At 39.5% G+C, this 19445-nt stretch overlaps 4 protein-coding genes across 5 annotated transcripts in view; 2 read left to right on the top strand and 2 right to left on the bottom strand.

Moving 5' to 3' along the window:
• LOC126561228 (microsomal glutathione S-transferase 1-like) overlaps positions 1–19445 on the top strand; it is a 160934-nt gene that overhangs the window by 47062 nt on the left and 94427 nt on the right. The gene's annotated exons all lie outside the window — the stretch shown is intronic.
• Positions 1–19445, bottom strand: part of LOC126559303 (lipid storage droplets surface-binding protein 2) — an 86632-nt gene that overhangs the window by 605 nt on the left and 66582 nt on the right. The window lies entirely within an intron of this gene.
• On the bottom strand, positions 614–16040 carry LOC126561878 (E3 ubiquitin-protein ligase UBR1). Its single transcript, XM_050218240.1, has 8 exons — positions 15638–16040; positions 14366–14520; positions 13915–14127; positions 11878–12128; positions 9569–11260; positions 9395–9506; positions 5100–5228; positions 614–3595 (listed from the first exon to the last, which is right to left on the bottom strand). The coding sequence occupies exons 1-8, from the start codon at positions 16038–16040 to the stop codon at positions 614–616; spliced, it is 5937 nt and encodes a 1978-aa protein (XP_050074197.1).
• On the top strand, positions 17734–18456 carry LOC126560689 (NADH-quinone oxidoreductase subunit B 2). The gene has a single exon (XM_050216650.1). It carries the CDS (start codon positions 17771–17773, stop codon positions 18392–18394), a length of 624 nt encoding a protein of 207 aa, XP_050072607.1. The 5' UTR covers positions 17734–17770; the 3' UTR covers positions 18395–18456.

Here is a 19445-nt window from a genome sequence, read left to right as displayed (position 1 = left end):
ATTCGGTCGATTTTGTCTCGAATACATGTTTATATATATATATATATATATTTATATACGAATAAGCTATTTTAGTTATTCTTGCCTTTTGTTTGGACACCGGCCAACTAAGGTTCTCCTTTTTTTCTCTGTTTTCTGAGTTTTGTGTTTTTTTTTGTCCTTTTTTAAATACAATATTTCTTTTATAAGTAGCTTGTTTCGTCGTTACGGTTTCTGCCACTACTAAAATATATACAACTGTACATAAAACATGCACACACACACACACCAATCGCCTACAACCTTTGTTAGCAAACGACCGCACGGCATCTTTTGCCTTTTCTAGATAATCTAGTTTATTATGCTCGTCCTGCCCTTTTCTGATGTTTCTTTTTCTCCTGTTTTAATCGCCTTTTGACTGAGGCGTTGGGAACCTTATAAAAGTTTAAAACAAATCTTGTTAATTTCCTCACCGATTCATTCGAATAAACTCAAAACCTGCATATCATCGCTAAAGGGTGTGCGTTTTTTTAAATAACATCGTCAACCATCCTTCCTTTCGTATTTAACATAAAACAAAAGCGAACTCCCGTCATCATCTACTTCCTCGTTCACTTTTCTGCTGCTTCCCTTTCTAAAGGTTCTGCCACTGTGTAGCAAACATTGTGTGCTGCTGTTCGTTGCGCCGCGTAATCTCTTCGTGCAGACCATGCGAAAGCCACTTGTGATACAGCTTCTGGTAGCGCTCCATGCTGAGACGGAGCGGGTTGCCACGGCGCAAGCCCTGATCCGTTTCGCCATACTCGTCCACGTACGGAGCAGGAATGAAGCAACCCTTGTTTATACCCAGCAGCAATATTTCAGCATCTCGTATGCGTAGGAAGATCCCGATACCGGCACCACATTCTGCCGTGTGGTACGTGCACGAACCGACCGAACTGTTGTCAAGCTCCTTCTGACAGCAGAATGACTGCGAGCACAGAATCACACCACACACGAGACACATGGTCGGATTGCGTGAATCATCCCGGATGTTGTTCGGGCAGGTGAACAGTGAAACACTGTTGATCAGATCACTATAATCCTCCGGCAGATCGATTAGCCGGCGGACGGGTGGTGCTGCCTGGAAAAGGGCTTTTGGTTCGCCGAGCAGATGGGCCTGACGTGCATAGCGCATTCGATTGATCTGATCAGAATTGCAGAACGCCAACCGCTCGATCAGCTCGAACGTTTTTTGGCGAGCATCCAGATAGACGAGCGGATCTTCCTGCAGATCCAAGTACGTCATCATTGGATGGTAATCTTGTTCCGGTACATCGGTACACTGGGGCAGCGTGATATCGGTAATGCCGTAAAATAGCAGGCAACAACATCGCAGCAGGGTATGACTTTGCGTCTTGATATCATTTACCAACAGCTGGCAGAGCCGTTTCTGTTCCGCCACAGAACCGCCGACGGTGATGATGTCGTCGCCATCTTTTGCCTTCCGATCGTCGGTAGCATTCAACGGGCTCTTCTTGTCGTCCGGATGTGGCTGATGAATGTTGTACTGCTGATACAACAGTAGTAAATTACGCTCTGCATCCGTGAGTGAGGACGTTGCAGTATCCTCCTCCTTCTGCTGTTTTTCCTGTGCCGGGGATTTCTGTTCGGCATCGGATGATGATGCCGTCGGCGGAGGATCAATGCCGGTCACAGACGTTATAATTGTACGCAGCATGTTTACCATAAAAATTGCCAGCACAATCGAATGGTCCAGTGCGTCACCCTTCGGGATGCGTTGCGGGCGTACAAAGCTGTACAGTACGGTACGTGTCGTGAACAAGCACGTATTGAGCAACCCGAACAGATCCCAATCGAAGAACGACTGTGACGGCTTATGGCCGTACAGTGTTTCATATATGTCGGCCATGAATAGGAGCATCTTGTGCTGTGCCAACACGGTCGGCACTAGGGGACCCATTGCACAGGCCGCCCGCACCAATCCTCTCAGGCAGGTGGAGTAGCGAATCGAGAGCTCCGTGCCGAGTGGAAGATTTAGTACGCGCAATTGCATCTCAATCGACTTGATCGTGTAGGAAAGGGTTACCCAAGGTGTGAGATATTCGGCGAACCGTTTTGCTTTGTACGGTACCGTGGTGAAACTGCGCACGTTCTTGGCAAAGGTGAGCAGCGAGTATTTGATGGTGCGATCAAACAGTCGTCCGACCAACGGTGGATCGCGCAATGTTCCGTAATATCGCAGGCGGACACCGTGCTTCGGTTCCGCTTCCTTCAGCACCGTGGTGGTTAGATGAGACGGTGGTACTCGAATCCAATCCATATCATCGTCACTATAGTCCACCTCATCTTCCGTTGACTGTTGATCGTTTGTTTCGTATCCATCGAGAGAATCGTCATCGGTTTGCTCTTCGCCTTGCTGCGCCGCTTGTTGTTCGGCCCCTTGTTGCTGTTGCTGTTCCTGCTGTGGTTGATCCTGTTCCTGCTGTTCTTCGTCGGCCTGACGTGCCGCCTGGGCGGGTGGAATGACCATCTGGTCAGCACCCTCAGCCGGTAGCTCCACGATATTATATTCCGCTGTTTCCTGTTCAAGACTCATCGGCTGATGTTCTGGCTCGCCGTAGCTCATGGCGCGATCGTAATTACGTCGCTCACGCCGAATTGCAGTGCGAAGGTCGACGTAACTGTATTCCGTCTGCTCGACACGGTCTAGCGCGAGGCGCATAAAGTCCGACGTGAACGTGTACCACAGCGAGAAATTAAACGCATTCGGATGGGTTACCGGTGATTCGGGTATTTCATTGAATCCGGCCGCCTTAACTGCTGCATCCACACGTGCCTTTGCGCTGCTGGTGATCGTCTCATGCGGAGGTAACAACGGCAACAAACAGTTGCTCAGGAAACGACACAACGGGCACAAAAACTCGTTCTTTTCGATGTCAAACAGTATCGGGGTACGGTTACGGTAAGGGCGGCGATTTTCCTTAATCACCTCGTTGTTAAAATACTTATCGAAGCAAGTCGAGTGCATCACGTGTCCACAGGTGGTAAGATGTGGCGATGGATGCGTTTCCGTCTCGATCAACCGTAGTATGCCCCGTTCGTCTGTCTGTGTGTAGCGCGACAGAACGCTTGAACGCTGCACGAATGCGGCGTACACCATGTTGACCGATTCGTATGTACCGAGCACGGTCTTTTCTGAACAGAGAATACACGAATAGCGTAGCGCAGCTGTATCGGCAGGCCGTAATGGGGTACGCTTCGGCCCGAGAGCCACCAAATGTTCGCTTGACGTCTGCCAGTCCATATCGGTTTCGGCAGCCGGTTCACCCTCCTTCTGCTCGACCTTTTCATCGCCTTCGTTCTCAAACATGTCCGGGTGCGTGGTCATGAACATTTGCTGTGCCTTTTGCATCTGTGCCATTACCTGGGCGCGTCGCTTTGCGGCCAACTTAGCGCGTTCTTCCTTCTCTAAACGATCCGCATCGACCGACGACAGCCCACTGCCACTTGACTCGGCACGATCGATCTCACCCTGTATTAAGCTCAAGTGCTTTGCTTCCATCGCTTTGTAGCGCTGTATGGTCCAACGCAATAGGTCCCGCAGAGATTCAACCTGAAAATATACCCGAAATTTAAATAACGTTTGTCATATAATTATATTATTATATAAAATATTATACTACTTTTTTTTGTCGAAAAACTTTCCAACATATTTAAGATTTTTTAACCGAATGCGCCTGGGATGAGGCAAATAATAACAAGCATTTCGCGTTACTGATAATGTTCATTATTTCATTCATAACAAAGGTTTTGATTATACAGCATTGAAGCGTACTAATTAATTATAAATAAAGTATTTCGGGGTTTTATTGCAACCCATTTATTTGTGAATTTCTGGACAAACACAAAGATGCTGTGGATAGTTCAGTAGCTGATGATCATTCTACTAAAATTGGGTAAAGTTATACCTAGTTGTACCAAGTATCAAAATCAGCTTTTAAAAAATTGGACATGAAAGTGGTTTTATATTATTAACGGCCACTGTATAAATAATATAATTTATATATTCATAAATAATGCCTTACGCCTATTAGAATGTTTTTTTTTTACATTACATAAAAATATAAATCATTAGTTCTGGTAAAAATTAAAAACCGCAAACAAGACTAATAAATATGTTTAATTTAATATATCTATAATGATACAAATGATCGTTTTCAACTATTTATACTTTGGAAAAAATGAAAAAAATACATTCATTTACAATTAATTTTCGTACGTATTCCATGTTACACGAAGAAATTGCGAGCCACATATTATTTTTCAGTTAAAAATATGCTAAAATGATAAAAAGGTACGTGTCTTTAAACTTTCTTATTCCGAATCCTACTTCTTAGGCTATAACCTTAGCTTCTGACTATATATTGACTTTTGTTCTCACCACTGATACAAATATTGCGAACGAGGAATTTAAATTTTAATTCAACCACCACCAACAATTTTCGGTATGTGGAAACAAGAACTGAAGAGCTTGACAATAGTGGCTGTCTTGATTTACTTCGCCAGTAGCTGGATAGATAATTGTTATACATTTTTTAATGGAATGTAAAGGCAAGCCTTTTATAAGCACGTAAAGATAAAGTAATAATAATCGCATCTCGGCGAAAATATAAATAAAAAAAGATAAAATAAATTGATCGATAAAATGATACTATTAAACCATTAAAGGTGTAGAAAGATCAATCAAAAAAACATGTCGGACCTTAAACCTTAAAATCTTGTGATAAAGCCCAACATTTGTGAGAAAATGTCAAACTACTGCACTACTACACTACTATGCAGTACGGACTATATACGTATGCGGCGAGGAATGGAAAATCCTAAAAAAGCTTTCGCAATGTTTGAGTCTGTTTCCTGCACAAGCTAGTCCTGTTTCAAATAAACCACATAAATCATCGGCATGCAAAAATAAAATCACTAACCAATAGTCAAAAGTGGGCTTAGCAAATACGTTTTGTGCAGCCGTAACTGCTTGCTCGAAAATTTACCATACTTCTGCTACTACTTGACTAGCTTGCACGGGAAAAGGTGCACCGTGTAATTAAAAGTTTACATACCCTTGGACTCTTGGAGAGATCTTCTAACATCGTCAGAAGATTGATGAATTGACTTCTTTCGTAGAATCTCATAAACGGATAGTGTCCTGATTCTTCCTCTTGAATGGCATATCCAATCAAATGCAACACCTGAAAAGAAAAAGATTTTTTAATATATTTGTTTTATCCAACTTTCGTCTCGCATTAAATAGCACAGCTGACTTCGCTGCACTTTACTATATAGTTTTTTACGCATATAATTTTTTTATAGAAAACTATATGTATATTTTTGCCTTAGCGCGCCGTATATACGGATGGTAAGGCCATATTATGGCTCATTGCTACTACATAGTTTGATGGTCACTTTACTAAGGGTGAACAGTTCAGATGGGATTTCAGGGTGGCCTCTCTAATAACGATTTAAGATTCCCGGTTGTTTTTTCTCCGTTTTTTCCGATTTTTCGAAGATTTTTAACTCCAGCTACACAAGAAAAAACATAGCGTCTATAGCGGGTACTTATTACTACGTGATCCAATCTCGATGCAATATTCGAATACAAATTTAAACAAATTCTCCTAGCGATTTACACGATTTATGATGTTTCAAAGTTAAAAAAATATGGGAATGTGGAGAATATGGGCTTTTCAAGCAACTTTATCTTTTTTATTTTTAATTTAGCACTAAACACGATAGATATGACGTTATACTTTGCGTGTGCGGATTTTCTACGAACTTATATTCATACAACACTCCGAAACGCCGTAAAAACATCTCAAAACTATAAAATAAATGTCAAATGTTTCAAGTGATGCTAATTTGTCATAGAATGTACAGAGCAGTGGGGCAAAGTGGGCAACAGTATTCATACAACATAAATGGACTACCGATACAACGTGCTGAAGCGATTCGGGATCTTGGACTCGTTATAGATGACGAGTTTACTTTTCGACATCACTATGAAAACATAATAAGTAAGGTCACTGGGACTTATGGTTTAGCTCGTAAAATGGCTAGGCAATTCAATGATACTCTAATACTAATGTCTGTTTGTATAAAAACTCTGTTTGTTAATCTAGTTTGTCCTACCCTTGAGTTTGGATCAACTGTATAGTGTCCATATACCGAAAGCTGGATCAAATGGATCGAAAAAATCTAAAGCCACATGCCTAAGTACGCTACAAAGCTACAGCGATGGCCGAACAGTTCTACGATTCTTTACAGAATGCGATGTTTATTGTTAGGAATAGAAACATTAGAAAATCGCCAGGGTCTTATTTATTGCAATATTTTTGAAGGGAGACATAGACACGCTTTATTTGCATCGCCGTCTTTGTCCATAAAGGCTGTTATTGTAACGATCGAAACTGATTAGCTGATCGTTTTGACAAGGTCACGACGTTTCTGGCTCACTGATATTGATAAAATTGATTGAAAATTATGAAAGGCATCTCTCTAAAATGTATATATAACTTCAAATTTCGAATCTAATAGGATAGGATTAAGATATTGATGTTGCTGATCTTGGGACCGTATGTTCAAATGAAAAGCTTGCAGAGCTGATTTGCAGAGCATATTTGAATAGCAACAAAGAAAGTTTTAACAACATCCGGAAAGTCTAATTATTTTTCGCATGTAAGATTTTTTGCCAAGCAAATTGGAACTGATAAATGGATCAGATATAATATAATTAAATTAAATTTTCTAGAACATTTTCTATCATTCCTGTGTAAAGTTTGTGGCGACTATCAGCAGCTACTCCAACCAATGACCCAAATGGTGCTTGTGCATTCATGCAACACAAAAGGGGATTTTATTCCAATCGTAATTATTCAATTAGAATAAGAGTGTATCTTTGCAATATTTGCTAACAACCACTGAGAACTGAGCACAATTTATTGAAAATAAAATGTTTCGAAACCTTACAGCTCGCTCTTCTTCAATCTTTCGGCATTCCCATTTTTACCTCTTACTCTCACTTCCCTTTATTCATCTGCTTATAGATCAAATTCTTCCAAATTCTTTTTCAAACATGACTAATCATTGTATTTGAACTATGTAATACAATGATTGTTTTGCAAAGTTTTATCTCTTGAAATCTAGTCGATACGAAATATGTTATAGAAACTCTAATTAACTACTACCTTTAAAAGCAGATGCTTTAGTACAACTATTGAGTGGCCAACTTCAAAAAGCAAAGGTAACCACAGAAGGAATTATCGTATCAAGGAAGAATATCAAGTACACATAGGTAATAACAATACTTTACACAATACGTCAAAAAATGCACATTTAAAACGAACTAAACGAAAAACTAAACATGGCTTAACAAAGGCATAGGCCAAAAATGATTGTTACACTAAAACGCTATACAAAAATCAATACGTTTACAATTACAATACAATACAATTAAGTCATACTCAAAATAAAAAAAAAACGGTCACAAACTTTTGCACAAAGTTCCTTAACATAGTGAATGCACATATGTTATACTAATATGTGACATAACGCCAAACTCATCCAGAAGGCAACTCGACTTGCGCACATCATTTGTGGGTCGCAATGTAAGACAGGAAGAAGAATAGATGCGAGCTAGGTATCACCTGTTGGCACATGATGTGTCCGAACAATAAACAAAAATTCATGGTATTCGAAAATGCTCAGAAAATGGTACATAGTACCCATAAAGACGATATTATACGAAAGTAAAATTATCCCGGTTTTTCAGATAATTTCTCGACTTTTAACTGGTTGAAACAAATTCGAGGCTGATTCCTCTTGGTTGAGTGGCCACCCAGAAATTTGTTTTCTATCCACCTCCACTAATCGAAATCAACTGTCATGTTCACATTATGGGTGTCAAATATAAATCGAATGACGAGCAAACTTGAACAATTGAAGTACTGGCGCATCAGAAGCAAATTCATGATAGCAAGGTAATCCACAAAACCAATAGCTTACACACCTATGATAGCTCAAATTCTAGCCAAAGCGCAAATCTTAGGTCCTAGAAGACATAAACTTTCCGTAACAGAAACGATAGACAAAGAAAACAGTGATATGCTCAATCTAATAACAAAGGCAAATTTCAACTTCTCCATAAAAAACATTCCAAACATTGAAAACAAAACTGAGATCCCACAACTGTTCTTCAGTAAATAGAATTTAAATCCAATAGCAGCCAGACAATTTAGCATACAGCTTATAAAATCGAACAAACCAGAACTACTAATATTCACGGACGGAAGCTAGAATATTAATGGCTTTGGAATAGGCATTTTCATTTTCCATAAAAAAGGAGAGCATAGGTTATTTTTCAAATTAAAAACAAACACGGTATTAATATGCACCACAAATCTGTATGCTATGAAAAAGCCTTAATATAAAAAAATAAAACAAAAAACCATTTTCGAAACAGAAAAGAAAACTTAACCTTGCATGTCTGAGATAAGGCAAAAAAAAACAGAGAGGAAAAGCCCTGTTTATCTAGTTTATAAAAACAGTCAACACATGCAGTGTTGACAATACGACGCAATCCGTCAGACTTAAAATAAATAATTAAAAAAAAAACAAAATGATTTATTTTACTAGACGAAATCCACAATCAGATACATAGCTACTTGCCAAATCAAATAGCTTAAACACCAAAGATAACCATTAATTTACCTCAATATTAATCTAATTAGTTTCTAGGATAGCTTTCCGAAGCTCTTAGTTTTTTTTATTGCACGTGTGTTATGCTGTCTGTATTATATCTAAATACAGACAGCATCACACACACGAGCAATAAAAAAAAAACAAAGAGTTTCTCAAAGCTATCCAAGAAACTAATTAGATTAATATTGAGGGGCCCAGGCAGCTGGACTTCTGTACCGAACAGGGATATATATTCGCTAAAAAGAAGAAAAAGTTTGTCTCTTTCCCTTTTTTCCCCTCTGAATCTTTTTTTCCTATTTGACTTGATAAGTCGTACCGCGTTCATTATAATTGGCTTATAAATTATAATTATTATCGGCTTAGTTTTCTTCTTTAATTTTTCTACATCCTCTTCCTCAAGTTGTAGTGGTCCCTATTAATCTTAGGTATAGGATTAATGTCAAGTGCATTCTGACTTTTCTTCAGATTTTTTACACATAACTAGAGTTCGACAAATTACAGCCTTTCTCAGGCCTCCCAAAATAATACGACTTCCTATCAAAATAATTCATATTAAAAAGAGTTTTCAATATTCGGCCAGCCGAAAACTGAAACAGTTACCCTAAGTTAAATGTGGCTAAACGTTATGCGAAGAAAATGTGTGGTTGATGCAAATACTTACTCGTTGCAGCTGTCCTTCGGTGAAGGTCATTGATTGTAAATCCAGCGCACGGCCCAGTACAGCTTGTATGATCTTCAGCATGACGTCGCATTGCAGGAGATTAGGAATATTGCTAATATTACAGTAATGCAAAAATTAATTACAGTTTAACTAAACAATTTCACGTTGTCTTACTTGAACAATTGTGTCAATTTAGGTAGGGCGGGTGGAGGGCAGCAAACCAGCTCATTCTTTTCCTTCTTTTGATTTCGTTGCCGTTCTTCTGACTTTGACTTGTCCTCCTTGCTGTAGTGGTAGAAGTACAGATTGTACCAGCTGTAGTACTCCTGCTTCAATGAGTACATGCCCCTCTTTTCCGCGTCATTCGGCTTCTCGAATACGGCTACGTCGTCGATTACGGACTCGAACATGATTTCACTACAGTTATCTTCATTCAATGCCCGACTCAACTCGGAGTGCGAGTGTGGCTTAATGCACAGCTGCTGCACGATTTCCTTCTTAATGCGATCGCTCTCGGACACGTCACCAACGCCCGGTACGTAACGCTCGCCAATAACTACGATTAGCAGTTCAAGAAATTCTTCGACCAGCACACCTATCTGCCGGATGTAATCGTCGTCACCGTCGCTTGCCTCCGCATTGCGCGGCCTTTCCTGCACATCCTTGTCCAACCATTCGAGCAACTTGTATTTGTTCAGCACGTGTATTATGTACTTGTTGGCTTCGATCAGGGAGGCACCTATCTGCAGGATAACAATATCGCGATCCAGCATCTCATACCGGCATTTGACGTTGCGATAGAAAAACAGCTGATTGATCAGTGCGTACCCGTTGCGGCGCCACATACCAGCGTGCACCTGGGATATCATGGTACGAGCGCACAGTACAGGCTCGATGATCTGTTCTGGCGTTGGATAGTCGGCGGTGTTCGGTGCAAATGCGTCAAATGTAAAATCGTGCCGTTCGAAGACAGCGTAAAGCCCCGCAAGAAACCGTGTCAGCGGCAGATGTACAGAAACCGGTCTGGAGAGCACATCGTACGTCAAGCAGGAGGCACTATGTTCACCCACGGTTCGGACCACGGTTTCTGATTCTTGGGCGATAAATTTGGTGTCGCTCAGTGATGACATTACCATGCGAAAAACTTTCCCAAGGACAATGCGATCTGTGGCACACCACTCCAGTACCAGTGTGATCAACGGTGACAGCTTTAGATGAAGAGTGAAAGCCGTCTCCCACTCTTGTTCGTACTCCAGGTGTTGGCCTACCTGGCGCGTCGCCGCATCCATTCCCTGCATGTACTTGAGCAGACGTATCAACTGCTGCAAGCCATGCACGAAGCCGGTCCGCAGCTCATTTGTCCATTTATCCGGTTTGAAGCTAAGTAGATACTTCAGATCGATCAGTATGTACGAAGCTCGCTTGAATGCGTTCATCGTGGACGTATTTTTGATAAACACCAGCTGCCGGTTTTTGACGTACTTGTCAATCGCCTCCGAGCAATATGTATGCAACAGCTTAAAGAACGCTGACTCCTTTTCGATCAGATAGTGCGCAATCGTCGGCACGGTAAACAGCTGCACGCTGAGCGACACGATCGAGAACGAATGGTAGTGGTCGTCTCGGATGAAATCTTGCATCAGCGAAGCATACAGTTTTGTAAATGTAATCGCTAGCAATTTTTTGTTGTCGTAGTCCATCAGCATCCCAGCAATTAGCAGCCGATGCCAGGAGGTTCGGGCCGATTTCCACAGGTTTTGATCGTTACTGAGGATGAACCTCAAATTATATGTCTCCCCTGATTTGGTAACCGTTTCGGTGAAAATTTTGCGGAACGACGAATGCTTTGTCAAGAACTCCTGGAACCTGGCGTTAGAATTCATAACAAAGAACAGCAACAACAAAAAATTAAACTTAAAAAATAACATAATAATAATACGGTGAACTCTCTCTTACTTGGAAAACCCTTCTTAATCGAAAATTAATCGACAGTCCCTTCCCTTAATTTTCAATGCACTTTTGTTCCTCTAATTGAGGAAAACTTTCTAATTCACTTATGGTGTTTCCATACTATTATTCTCGTATCTGCAATTATTTACGAAGTTCCTAATAGCAACTGACATACCTGAGCTTACTACGTATGTTTGTATCGTTTTCAATTTTCTTCTGCAGTAGCCTGTACAACAGTTATAGCGAATCTTAAGAAATTAAAATGAAGAAAATATTAGTCACAAATCACAATTGCTTAATTGTGATTTGTCACTGTAAATTGTGGTTGAAGAACTGTGACAAAAATATTGGTATAATTAATTTACAGCTAATATTTGCTGCTTTTTGTATCAAATCAGTCAAATAGTCATGAAATCATCATATCGTAAAGTTCTCTCTAATCTGAAAACACTCACATTCAACAGTCCCAATGAAATTGCAGTTTAGAGAGAGTTCACTATAATTACTTATTAAAGAACAGGAACAGGACATACCACGCAAGCATTTGCATTGCCAAGTGCTGGCATGCTACTTCATTGCGATGCATAACCGTAACCTTCAGCGGTAATGTTCGGCTAGCCATGGTCGTACGCATCGCTTTGTTTTCAATATCTTCCTTCAGTTTTTTGCAGACCTCAAACGAGGCACATTTAACGACGGCGCGTCCTTCGCGGTCAATACTGGTAACGTATTCGATCGCCGTCTTATGCTCGCATTTCACTATCGATGTTAATGTCTGGATAACCTGAAGAAAATAAAGAACAGTACCAAATAGTTAAACCTTCGTTTCAATGACCAAAAATACACCCTTATTTCTATAATCACCTACACGGGGGTAGATCATACATTTTGTATGGGAGTTTGCATTTTCACGAACAAGAAATCAAACAACTTTTGATCTGCTCGTCGTATTTGCTTGAACAATTTAAGAAGGATTAGGCTATTTGTTGTCTAGCTAATGAGAGTTATTCGTAAATTGAAATAATAGTAAATCTTCTTTTATTTAATTTATTCATAGCTAGTACATATATATTTAAAGTAGCTTATCTGGCGCCAAACATTTTTTGTATGAAAATATGCATTTTCCTTTTTATAGAATTATTTTTTTAAATCAATAAATGTGAAAAGTAAGTGATAACAATAAAAATAAGTCTGCGTACTGTAATTCTCAAGGTTTTGTTATGGTTCCAAACAATTCAAACGAATGACTTATTTCTTAGTTTTGTATAATTCAAATAATTGAACAAGCAAATGTAAATGAAGATTGACAAAATAATTTATTCCGTATCCGAATGCATTGAATCTATTCTATAACAAGTTTGATATAAAAAGACTATTCAGCTGCACACATTAATACGATTGATCACCAAACGATAAATTAGCCATTTATAAAGTTAAAAAACGGGAGAAATCCAGCAAAAATGTATTGCAATACGATCATCATGCGATATTTGAAATCATATCCTAATTTCACTAAACTACACAACAAAAGCCTTACTTAAGAAATTTTACCGGGTGATTAAAACAAAATAAATATGTTCACAACACAAAAGGTTCCCGCGCACGCGAAATGATTCTTTGATGACGAATCTCACCTTTCCCATAACAAACAGCTCCTATAAAATAGATTCGCGAGGTTTTTTTGTATCTACACGGTACGAATATTTTTCACTGATTTGGTTTCCTTGGTTTTAATTTTTTCAGTCTTATTTATTTATAATTAATTATGACGGTCCAGTGCCGTATTATTAACTTTTTCAGTCTACTGAGACCAGAATTCGTTACCTTCAGCCCAAATAAAAAGTGCAAGCGAAGATATTATGCTTTTACCATCAAGTGCGCATCGAAGTTTGGAGTATCGAAGTGCGCATTCGTGTTGGCCACCAAAATCGGAAATCTTTTGTGCTCCAAAAAGATTCGCTCGATCTCCAATACATAAAAAAAATCGAACTCGAGCAGGACTCGTCTTGTGTACATGAGCCTAAAGACTTCCAGACAATACGGCGTGAATTTTAAATAAAATGAAAAATAATACACAAAGATTTCAAAGATTTCGGAAATTCCGTTCATCGAACAATTGCTTATCGCAGATGCAAGGAGGGTACAGGTTTGCGAGTGAAAAGAAAAAGATATTTTTAAAACTAATAAGTAAACGTTATTAGCTCGACAGATAGCAGTCTCATCTTTCAAGAAAATTTAATGTAAATACGACGAGCAGATACAAGCTTTACAATATGACAAAATACAAACACCTATACAAAATATATGGCCTACCGAGGTAGAGATTTACAGAATATAGGATAATACATTATAAACTAAATTAACAGTATAATTCAAAAACATACAAAAATCTGTTTTTGCTAAATAAGAGACAGAATGTTTTTCTAAGCATTCCAAATGATTCTTGCTGATAGATAAATTATATTAAATGTTGTTGAAAAACAAAAATGCAAAATATATTCGGGTAGGTGGTCGTTGAAATAAATGTTAAAAGGAAACTGTTAGCACAAAGCATTTAAAATCTACAATACCTGCTCAAACGTGTGCGTTTCATCGTTGTACAGTATCGTGCAGTGCGTATTTTCATCGTCCTCCCACTCGGGAAGATTTCCCGTGCCATGCATCTGCAGGGTTTGCATACAGTAATCCAGTATGGCACGGAAAACAATTCCACAGCGCTTTTTTTTGTCATCCGACAATGGCACTTGTTGCTGTTCATCCTGTGCCTTGTCATCGGAAATGCACTGTTGATGGTGGGGAAACAATCATGGTTTATTGTGTGTGACATGTTTTCTGGCGTTGTTGTGGAAGCAATTGATCGGATGTATTGCTTGTAACCATATCTGCGCTGTTGATGTGTCATTCGTCAGATAGGTTTATCCAACAAATGGCAATTCAATCAGCAAAATATGATCATTGAGGCTTCTTCCAACTGTAAGAAAAACTGATTAAAAATTTGTTGATTGCACATCGTCTACTCACAGCGTGCTCGTCGCAGACTGGAAACCTCTTCCAAGCCTCTACGTCACCGCAATCACAGCAACCACCGCCACACGAAGTGGCCATTTTGTATTTGTGTGTGCGATGCACTGATTTTTTAAAACACGTTGAGCACAGCACACATGTTGGATCCATACCTGAAATGAATGCCAGAATTACGTTAAAATAGTAAAAATTAATAATTTATTATACAATTAGTTTCTGGTGTCCAATTATAATCTTAGTATAAGCATGTAGCTTTAAAAGCAAACCCCCAATTGGATCATAAAAAAGTGTATTTAACTGCGGATAAATACAGGATTTATCGTGTCACTTTACGATTTGAACGATGTATTTCGTCGATTCTGAGATGTATTTCTAGTTTCTGTCGAGAAATTTCATTCCACCCAGATGTATTTTCATTCAATCCTTTTAATATGATTTTCAACACAAATGTCAAACCAAACCCGAACGAACTGAGATGTTTAAGGCGTTTCTTTTTTAAACGATTATATATTTTATGCCTCATTTCATTTATTCGACGGACCCACAGGCTCCATCGATTAGTACTAAGCTAAGTGCATAATTATTCCCATAATATTCTAATGGCAGTACTAAGCCAAGTGCGTAATTGGTCTTTTAATATTTTAATGGCAGCTTTTTATTGCAGTGAAACCGTATTTAAATATTCATTTCATAATTCTTCTAATTTAATTTCACAAGCAATAATAGCGAAGGATCGGAAATAAATTCGGATAGAATGGCTTGACAGAAATTAAAAACATAAAAATCTAGACAGACGAAATGCACCGTTCAAATTACAAAATGACCAGGTATAATCTGCCATTTTTCGTACATATAGTACTTTGTGCTAGAAAAAGCGAGCCATCCTTATACCTCTGCTATTAGCGGCCAAAATGAATAGACACATTGCAGAATCATCAATTACAAAAGTTTGACAAATTATTTCTTGACTGTAAATAGTTAACTTACTGTTTTTCCCCGATGTGCAGTATTATGTTAAATTTAATTTATTTATATGATATTATTCTGGCTTACCGCCGTATTGTCATTATATTGAATTTAATATTTTACTGTTTTGGAGGGGTTTTGTAATGTTTTTAAAATTGCACAATCTACAGAACATTGTGTAAAGAACGATGCAAAGTATCTTTCTTGACCTCATTTCTTAACCAACAAACAAACCCAATGTGCAAATACACAGACACAATCTGTAATTATTAGTGAAAGTTATTAGATTGTATGGTTACTTACTACACTCGCGACAGCTGTAAGTTGGTTCGCCGATTTTAAAAACGCGTCCACACACTGAAGACACGGTGTCGGTGTGTTTGATTTTATCCAGAAACTCCTCCGGATCCGAGCCGCAGATGAAACGTTCCATCAAGGAGACGGTAGCGGCCCTGGCACCCGGTTCGTCAAACACAGCATTACCGGCCAAGAAGATATTATTGCCGTGTGCGTCATTCTCTGCTACCTGCAGATGCAAATTTGGTAGCTGTGCGCCCTCTTCAAGTATGGCTTCTTCCGGTCGTGGAGATGTCGGTGATACAAAATTGCCAGCGATACTCTGTAGATAGAATACTAACACTTCCGGCGTCAACAAGCCATCATTGTGCCTTTCTTCCCATTGTTGAATAAGGCGATTTAGGTTCATTTCTGCAGAAATCGTAAAAGACAAAGAGAAAGAAACGTATGCATAAAGAATAAGAACGTAGCAAAATTGTGCTGAATATCATCAGTCAGTTCGCGGAACCAGCACGGTGAATAATCATAGCAACCATGTAGCCAGACAGATGAGGGAGTGACACGGTTAAATTGTGAAAAGAACGTGAAAACTATTGCACATGAAATTTTCCTTTTTTTTTACTCGAACGGCACAGAGATGATGAGAGGATAAAGGTGTACAATACTGAGGGAAAAGTTGAATTTTCCAAACCTATGCTAGGAAAGGGCTGCTTGGATTTTTCTACTCGACCCACCAATGGATCGGGAGTGGGGTATGCATTTTTTAACCCTTATCGTTTTGCTATGATTGGTTTGCTACGGGAGCGGTTCGAGGAATTATTATTGCCTACCTAATGCCATTTTTCGTGGCCCCTTGCTCACAAAGGATTTTTTCCGTTTACACAGAGACAAAAACACCTCTATCTCTTTCTCTCCTTCCTTGATTCGGTGCGTTCGTCTGTTACGGATGTTTTCACTCGATGATGTACTTCGGAAATAGACACAGAGAAAACTACCTGCAAAATGGACGACACACACATACACACGTTAACAGCAAACGGGAAAAGAGGCATGAGCACCCAGCACCGAGCAAAATCCCAAGGTAAAATTGGATTGCGGAAAACAATTCCCCCAAGATGGCGACTGTTGCTCGCTATCAGGGGTAAAGTAGTGGAGACGCAAAGCTTTGTGCGCTTTGTTTCCAGAATGGCTGGAATCTTACCTTCTACAGGAACTCACAGTTTTGGCAATATAGTGATTTAATTCGCTTTACGACGAGACGTCCTACTTCAACCAAGTCTGACGAAACTATGAAAGAAAACGTCATGGCGCTTCGATGAATTGGAGCGACAGTTGAACTGTCAATTGTCAACAAGGTTTGTGCTAACTAACAGCTTGCGGTGAAAATTAAAATGAAAATACATTTTTTTTCGTTTATTTATAGAGGCTTTGAAGCTTAGAGACTACATTCGCACCTCTAAAATAATAAAAAAATCTCAAATTATAATTTATTCTACCAATACATTTATTTTACAGAAAAAATGTTCTTAAACGTTCTAATTGTAACAATAATCGCTACGAAAACTAAAGTTAAGAAAATATAGGTTTATTTCATGATCCGCTCAGAAGATCCTGCTGCTTAAATGTTAGATGGGATACAGTTGTAAACAAACTCTAGTCGAGGAAGAGCACCTTTTCTTTAAAAACTCTTTAAATTCCGAAACAAATTCAAGATTTGATTGCCATTGACTGGAAAGGTGTTATTGAATTAACTTCAAGTTAATAATAAGTTAATGCTCTTAAAATATTTCTGTTTTACATAGTTTTTTTTCGTTCGTCATACCTTCCTGTTTACCTTTCTGTCATGTGTCATGAATGCCAAATGTGACATATATGTGTGTGTTTTTTTTCTTTCCTGTGTTCTTTCACTAGCTTATGTAAAATCGAGCCCGAGTTTGTGTGCCTCGCTTGCAGAACTACAATTTTTGGTAGTAAAAGTAAGAAAAATATGCATATAAAAGTGCGAAATTAGACAATTACCTGTTTGCCAGACATGGGATTAATTAAAAATTGCCATCTTTTCTGTCGTTTTCCATTCTTCTGTACACTCAATCATACAGAGCAGGACAACAGCTAGAACAGCAGGATTCCACCAGCAAAATGTTGGCCGTTCGTCCACTGTTGACGAAGGCACTGTTGCTACCATCAACCAACGGTGCCGTACAAGTTCTACGATCAAAAGCCACCCTGCCGGTGGTCGAAAAAGATAAACCGGAAAAACTTCCTTACTCTCCGTTCGGCACAAAGCAGTCCAACTGGGCGGACTGGACTGTCGCTCGGCTGGATGATGTGCTGAACTGGGGCCGCAAAGGTTCGATCTGGCCGCTAACGTTCGGGCTGGCTTGCTGTGCGGTAGAGATGATGCACATTGCCGCACCTCGCTATGACATGGATAGGTTCGGTGTGGTATTCCGTGCTTCGCCCCGTCAGGCGGACGTTATCATCGTGGCCGGTACGCTGACCAACAAGATGGCACCGGCTCTGCGTAAGGTGTACGACCAGATGCCGGAACCACGCTGGGTTATATCGATGGGTAGCTGTGCGAATGGTGGTGGCTACTATCACTACTCGTACTCGGTGGTGCGCGGCTGTGATCGGATCATACCGGTCGACATCTACGTGCCCGGCTGTCCACCGACCGCGGAAGCCCTGCTGTACGGTGTGCTCCAGCTGCAGAAGAAGGTCAAGCGCATGAAGACGCTGCAGATGTGGTATCGCAAATAATTAACTTCCGTTCATTTCTCTGTTACTTTGGCGTGTTTAACGAAATAAAATTGTAGATCGTACCGTGCCGTAGATAGCAATTTTAATTTATCTGTTCGTGGTCAGATGCATGGGACAGTACGATGAAGGATGGGTAGTTGGAAAAGTGCATCAGTACTCAGCCGGGAATATTTCATATGCAGCGAAACGCCATACAATGAATTGCGTTGCGGAATTGCACTTACAATCAATCATACTTATAAATATCTTATGATGAGCAGAAGATTAAAAAAAAGCAGTTCAGATGGCTGTTACATTTTAACCCTATTGTCAATAACCTGAATAAGTTTTGCACTTCAATTCCTTATTTGGTTTTGATAGTGAAGCGCACAAATGAAATTTATAGAATGCCAAGACAAATTTGTTTTTCAACTTTTGGTTCAAAACGAAAATGTTTAGAATGATATTAAATATTTTTTTCCATTTTTTCGATTTTCCCCTTACATCTATCTCGTATTATTTATTTGAAATTTTCAAGAGAGGTGAAGTAATTTATTTCCTAATGATATAAATTTAGAAGAAAATTTGGAGAAAAAAATCCTTTCTATATTTCGCTTGCAAAGCAGATAAATTCAAAGAGCCTCCCGTAAAAAAAGAACACATTTAAATGCACTCGAATGTACAGGAAACTGTTATTGCCTAACCTGGGAGGGAGATTTTTATTTAAATTCGTAACTTTGTTGATGAATGTACAACAAATAGCCCTAATATGACCATAGAACACAGATTGGACCACTTACTACAACCGCTTCGTGGTCTTGGCCTGTAGCAGAATCCTCTAAACCTCTCGCGGTCCAGCGCCGTTGACTGCCATTATCCATTATCCTGGCGATCCTGGCCTTTACTGGTTGGGTCGTCCAGCGTCCAATTTGACCACAGATTGAGCATTCGGTACACCATGAGAAAACGAATCCGTGTGTTTGAGGGATTTTAATACTGTAGTTTTTTTGAGACCAATACTCGAGTTTTCAATGTTGTGTAGTCGCCATCCTCTGGCAACATGGTGCTGACT

Source organism: Anopheles maculipalpis, chromosome X (genome assembly GCF_943734695.1).
Source record: "Anopheles maculipalpis chromosome X, idAnoMacuDA_375_x, whole genome shotgun sequence".
Classification (NCBI taxonomy): Eukaryota; Metazoa; Arthropoda; class Insecta; order Diptera; family Culicidae; genus Anopheles; species Anopheles maculipalpis.
The sequence above is the reverse complement of the archived record's forward strand: the minus strand, read 5'-3'. Positions and strand labels throughout refer to the sequence as shown.